Raw genomic sequence first — 7,176 nt, forward strand, 5'->3', positions numbered from 1 at the left:
TATTTGGGTGAAAAACAAAAAAATGGCACGAGTTTAAAAATTTTACATGTCGCAGGTACCCTACTTTGAGCCGCCACAGCTCCGTCCCTGGGGCATCTGCGGGGTTCATCTTCAAAACCTAAACTCGAATTCTCCTTAGCTACGCTCACGCCAATTTTGTCCCGATCGGATCAGCCGTTTAGAAATGCCAGATTTCCAAAAAATTTCCATTCTGCCCCACTGTGCACTGATTAATACATAGTACTCATGTAGAAAATATTCGGTTACCTTCTATAAATGATGTAGTAGTAGTTGCTCATTTGAATTGTAAAAATAGAAGACAATCCGCTAAATCTTCAAAGTTTGATGTGTTCAAATGGTCTCAACAGAGAACAATTCAAAAGATGATGTCTTTGCAATTTCTGAAACCTCTTATTTCTTATCGTTTTGTGCATGTTCAAGATTTTACTTCCTGTAGAAATGATCGCATTAGTACGAGTATAATATATGTATAAAATTTAAAGTTGTTTTAAAAACTTGTGTAGTTGGCTCTTGCGAGTCTTTATTTTTAAAAGTTTCCATCGGTAGCTTAAAGATTGTGTATGGTGTTGTGTATTTACCTTCCGGTCATAATGAAACCTTCGAGTCTAAAAATTTTCTGCTTCTCTCTAAGTACTCCAATATAATTATTGTTGTGATTTTAATTACAACTTATTTGACACCTCGAAATCAGTTACGTTTAGTTCCTTATGTTCAAATATGTCTTATTCTTAATTGTTAATTCTTCAGGCTAAGATGAAGTTCAGGATGTTGATTTAGTAACATTTAATATTCTGAAAGTGGCTTTAAATAAAGTGTATTCGGATTCTATTGGGACCAATGGTACTTCTACTCACTTTATTAAAATGATATATCCTTACATGTCTGAGTTTTTTCCAGAGTACTAAATATTCTTTAATTTATTACTTACGTTCATGTAAAGCATTTTATTTATTCTTGTATGTATTGTTTGTTTTTTTTATTTACACACAAGTAATATTTCTATATTTGGCTGTGCCGAATCTTATATACCCTTCACCAAGTATGTTTTAAAAAACAGTTTTTATTTATTTTGTATCTCTGCACACACAAACAAATATAAAGTGTATCAGAAAGAAATATTAACCGTTGAACTGTAATACCACCGTCAAACTGTATTACCACCCTCAAACAAATATGAGCTGTATAACCAACATATTATCTCCATGTTCTTGTTATACCCTTCACCTTCGTGAGAACAGAACAGCATCCAAACATACAAAAAAATACACAGCTGAATAAAACCAAATACATCTCCACACGCACATGAACATATTTATCCAATTCACAGTGTTGTTGTTGCTTTTTTAACAAAGCATGAAAAATATGTGGCTTTTTTGATGAAATTTTTGTCTCGGATTTTTGCTCATATCTCCGTTATTTATAGACCTACTTTGCTGATTTTAAATAGCGATTTTCTCGAAAGCATGTCTAACTGAATTATTGAAGATTCAGATCCCGCCGATATCTCGGGACCTCTACAGACTGATCTCAACAGACAGACGGACATGGCTTAATCGACTCCGTTATCTATAAGGATCCAGAATACATATACTTTATAGGGTCGGAAAATTATATTATAGACGGAATGACAAACTTATATATACCCTTCTCACGAAGGTGAAGGGTATAAAAACTTACACATGTATACAAATATTAATGAGTGTGATGAGGAGACTTGACATATTTGAATATTTGGCATTTTTATTTTTCACCATTCACTTTAAACAAATATGGCTAAAATAAAAATCAATAATAAAAAATGACTTTTTAAAATTTAACTTTTTTGATTTCATTAAACTACAGTGTATGATTACTTTTAAAATATAATAAAATCTAGAAGTACATGACTGTTGTTTAATAAGTTCACTTTAAGTATATCGACAAGAAGTTCGCAGAATATGGTATCCAAAATTAATAATTCCTTTTATAAAAGATCGTATTGCCAACGAGCAATACGAACTAAGAAACTTGGGTACAATGGAATTTAAGCTTATAAAAATAAACTTAAAAACAAATTTTTAATTATTTTTTAAAAAAATCCTTATAGGCTGATTTGTTTACTTTATTTTTCAGTAAAATTCTAATCCATTAAACTCAAAATGAAAGAGTTTGACATAAAATTGCAATGAAAGGTGCGAAAAATCGAAAAATTTAAAAACTCTGTTGACAAAAAAATTATTTAAAATTTACCGTTATGTTTTTTATGAGCGAGTACAGTGGGAACGAATGGGTTAAGCAAGTAAGAGTGCTATCTATATTCGTATGCCGAATCTTATATACCCTTCACCATAGGGTATTAAAAAATAAAAATTTTCTAAAATTTATATTTTTTATTTCTCTGACTATATTATTATTATACCAATAGCAAAACAAAAGAAACAACAACAAATCTAATCGAAATAAAATGAAACCCACAGACATCCAAACATACAAAACGAAATACAAAAAATACACAATGCAATGAAACTAACAGACATCCAAACTGCAAAATGAAATACACAAAAAAAAAACAAAATAAAAATACAAATCGCAATAAAGTCAACCTGTATCCAAATATACGAACAAAATCCACAAAAAAAAACAAAATACATAATGCAATAACAACTGACATCCAAATATACGAAACAAAATACACAGCGAAATGAAACCAAATGCATCCACAGATACATCTTTTTAAAATACAAAGTATTTTGTTTTTAGGGATTGTCTCGGATTATTGCTCTCTGCCTATAAAGATCCAGAATACATATACTTTATGAGGTCGGGAAATTATATTGTAGGAATTACAAACGGAATGACAAACTTATATGCATGTACCCTGTTGATGAAGGTAATAATAAACTAATGTTTTTATTTTAAGAAACTCATTCGACTATTCTCAAAAAATGTTCTTACTATCCTAAGAAAAATATATTTCTACTGTGTTTTCTCATAGCGCTGAATGTATGTTTATATAATTGATGTATTTTTTTTTTTTGGTTTTAATGTTATTAATCGTAATCAATTTGTATTTTCTGTTTTTCTTTTCTTGCTTCATTTACATTTTAACAATATTCTAAAACTGCAAACCGATTTATGAAATTGAAAACCTTATTGGAATATTCTGGAATTTTCAAAATTTGTTTAGTAGTCTCTATTTTTTTTACTCTTTGTAATTGTATTAATTATGTATTAATTATAATTATAATTGTAAAATAATTTTCAAAATTTGTTTAGTAGTCTCTATTTTTTTTACTCTTTGTAATTGTATTAATTATGTATTAATTATAATTATAATTGTAAAATAATTTTGTGCCTATAATTTAATTATTTTGTTTTAAATAGTTAATTTCTATTGTTGTAAAATTGTCAAACATATATGTCGCTGAGGTTGTTCATAAAGTTTTCATTAAACTAAAAAAATATCCATGATTTTTACTCGGAATATACAAACACAAGATCGTTTTGGAAGGTTAAACTATTAATAAAGGAAAAATAATCCGTTTTAAACTCCATATGCCAAAAAGCCCTACCTGTTTACTGGGACTATAAAAAAGCTTTTTCTTTTTCGATGCATTATGTACAGTATCGTTCGAAACCTAAGCAACTTTTTTTGTCATTGTATACAAAGTGCTATATTTTTTATTTTAATTGATTTATTCAAAATTATATAATTGATAATAATCACATTATGTGTCTATATTATAATAACAACAAAAGTTTAATTCCATTTCGCTGTGAGTTACAAGAAAATAATAACTGAATTTACTCCATAAATAGCTTTTGGAAACTTAAGCAACTTTTTGATGTTTTTATGAAAATCGTTGGTCCTTTTGAGTTCCAAACACCTTTATGGAATAGATTATTTACTAGTGTAGTTCGTAATTAATCCCAAACGGATTTTAAGCCATTGGAAAGCTAGAATGTTTTCTAAAACTGCGAGTTTCGACTCAGCGTTTCAGAATGCCGAACAGCATCTTTAAGGGACTTGAATCGGGAGATTTTGATGGACAATCAAATAATTTGGGTCGCATTACTCGATAACTACTCTTAGATCAACTTTTCCAAAAGTTTTGGTTCATTATCATGCTGAAAATCGCGAAAAAATAAGTTGTTCTGTTCGTTGTTATCAATCATATAATTCATTTTGTTGGCGAAAAACGTCCCAAGAAGAAAAACAATCCAACTCTGTTTGTGTTTCAACATCAGGACTAACCCTTCTCTTCAAAAATCATGGCTACACCCTTAAATTTTTGCTCTCCATTCATTATTGGTCCTTTACTAAAAGGATATGTTATAATATTTCTTCAGCCTTTGAGCCTCACATACTTTGTCTGAATTTAAGAAGGAAAATGTGGACCCGTTTATAAATAAAACTGTTTTTTTATTAGTCTTGCGTAATCTATTTCAATATTCTATCCAAAATTGTACAGAATTTGTAAAAAAATCGAATTTCTTTAAGTAAACTCTGTGCCATGTCACTGCGGGATTCATATGCGGTTACATGATCGTACATTAAAGGCTTAAAAAACATGGAGGTCAAACAATTAAGGTTATGAGCAAGATTTTTGGTGAGTAGAGGTAGTCCTGATGTTGAAATGCAAATAAAATTTTATTGTTTTACTTTCTGGGACTTTTTTGGCCAACAAAATGAACCATAGAATTAAGTACATTGAACAGAACAACTTACTTTATTGCGATTTTCAGCATGATAATGAACCAAACCCATTGGCAAAGTTGATCTAAGAGTAGTTATCGAGTAATGGGACCCAAACTCTTTGATTGTCCATCAAAATCTCCCGACTCAAGTCCCTTAGAGATGCTGTTCGGCATTCTGAAGCGCTGGGTCGAAACTCGCAGTTTTAGAAAACATTGCAGCCTGCGAATGGCTTAAAATCCGCTTGGGATTAATTGCGAACTACACTAGTAAATAATCAATTCCATAAAGGTCTTTGGAACTCAAAAGGACCAAAGATTTTCATAAGAATATCAAAAAGTTCGGGTTAAGTTTCGAACAGCTATTTATGGAGTTAATTCAGTTACTATTTTCTTGTAACTCACAGCGAAATGGAATTAAACTTTTGTTGTTGTTATTATAATGTAGACACATAATATTATTATTAATTATATAATTTTGAATAAATCAATTAAAATAGAAATTACAGCACTTTGTATACAATGCTAAAAAAGTTGCTTAGGTTTCGAATAATACTGTATGTTGAAAAATAATCTTTAAATTCACTGTTTGTGCTTCTTATCTATAACCCTGCTCATAAAATAAAAATTTTAGTGAAAAAATTAAAATTTTACTTGATTATCTGGACATTTTGCAGTGCGCATAAGTTCCATTTTTGCTTCTTCCATTCTTTCAACATCCACAGAATCTACCACAAACAGTATTCCATCCGTGCATCTAAATATAAAACATAAAAGTAAATTTAAATTAAAATACATAAATATATTAGAACAAAAATATTTGTTGAAAGTAATAAATTTTACCGTGTATAACTTCTCCACAAAGGTCTCAGTTTTTCTTGTCCTCCCACGTCCCATACTAGAAATTGCACTCCTTTAGCTTTACCAACCATGCCTTGTACTTTTTCACAGTTAAAACCAATTGTGGGAACAGTATTCAAATATTGGTCAAATTTTAGTCTGTACAAAGCAGTAGTTTTTCCAGCCGAATCAAGACCCAACATTACAACATGTAATGTGCCCTATACAAAAAAATTCTTTAATGTAAACTTAATTTTTACACTATAACATAAATAAAATTTGCATTATAATAATGTATTTCATATTAGTTCAATATGTATGTGCATTATATGTAATCAAACGTTTACTTTACCTGCGATGGTAGGGCATCCAGGAAATGGCCATTTTTTCCCATTGTTGTACCCATTTTACACCCAAAGAGTACAAATATTTAAAGGATCAACATAAATATTTTATTACTTTAAACAGTTGCCCATTTTGATGCTAAAAATCTACAACCAACAATTTTGTTTAACAATTTTTACAATTAGAATTGTAGTAGCAATAAAGATAGCAAACACATATACAAACACTCCAATCCATATATGATTAGTAGAATTATTAATATTTATACTCTAATATATAAAATTATACATTATATTAATAACGCGAATGTATTTTCATTTTTCAATAACTTAAATCGATAACACTGTAAATATTTTATAATTTAAAACTATTTTTTATTTAAAATTGAAATATTTCTAATAAAGATTGGGATACTTTATAAAATAGATGTGATAGATTTACGAATACTTGGTTATTTTCTTTTCAATAAAAAAGTAACTGGTAATTGGTAGTGCTGCCACATCGTTAAATGTTTTAAAATACCTATTTTGTTAACAAATAATAGCCAATGTACACATAAATGATATTATGTTATTCGTTTACACTTAATACGTTTGATATAATAAATAAATTATATGGTATTTTCAGACTTGTCAAAAAATCATGTAGTATAATACAATTTCGTAGTCTAAATACAATTTTATTGATTATGACAAAAAACACTTCAGATTCTTATGACACCGGCCGTATTTTTAAGTTTTTGAAAAATTTTAAAAATTTATTATTTTTCATATGTATCATAGTTGTATTTAAAACAAAGAAACGTTAGAAACAATTTCCTTGTGAAAAAATAAACAGGAAAATGAAATAAATTAAAAATAAACAAAAAAATTAAGAATTTATAAAAGTAAGAATTGATAAAATGTATGTCTAAAATATTTATTTGAAATGTATTAATACTCAGTGTTGTAGTCTGAAAATACCTTTAATAGTATTTATAGCAACATTTTGGAATTTAAACTTAAATTTTACATTAATTTAATATTTTAATTCTTAAATGAGTAAGTAATACGTCATTTACACTGCATCGAAATCTAGTAGATTTCAATCTTAATTAAAATCTAAACCGTTTACACTTGGTAATTGTGTTTCATATGAACAATTAGACGGAAATGTAGAAATTTACTAGAATTACATTTAGAATAAAAATATAGATACTTAAATATTATATTTTACATTAACTGTTCATTCATGATTTCCAATATATTAAAATTTTGTCGATAATTGTATTTTTTTTTTTTTTTTTTTTTTTTTTTT

The 7,176-nt window shown here is 28.2% G+C and overlaps 1 protein-coding gene across 3 annotated transcripts in view; it reads right to left on the reverse strand.

The window, feature by feature from the left end:
* LOC111675074 (ADP-ribosylation factor-like protein 4A) overlaps positions 1–6,203 on the reverse strand; it is a 39,259-nt gene extending 33,056 nt beyond the window's left edge. For 2 of the 3 annotated variants that reach the window (XR_006941408.1, XM_023435788.2), the window contains exons 1-3: positions 5,888–6,203; positions 5,539–5,756; positions 5,350–5,452 (exon numbers count right to left, since the gene is read on the reverse strand). Coding sequence is in view for 2 of the 3 variants with exons in the window: in XM_023435788.2 (XP_023291556.2) it covers positions 5,350–5,452; positions 5,539–5,756; positions 5,888–5,941 (375 nt within the window). In the remaining variant the exon portion in view is untranslated. The remainder of the gene's footprint in view (positions 1–5,349; positions 5,453–5,538; positions 5,757–5,887) is intronic. The other variant, XM_046954813.1, reaches the window with a different exon arrangement.
* Between the last annotated feature and the right edge of the window lie 973 nt (positions 6,204–7,176).

This window comes from Lucilia cuprina, chromosome X (assembly GCF_022045245.1).
Source record: "Lucilia cuprina isolate Lc7/37 chromosome X, ASM2204524v1, whole genome shotgun sequence".
NCBI lineage: Eukaryota > Metazoa > Arthropoda > Insecta > Diptera > Calliphoridae > Lucilia > Lucilia cuprina.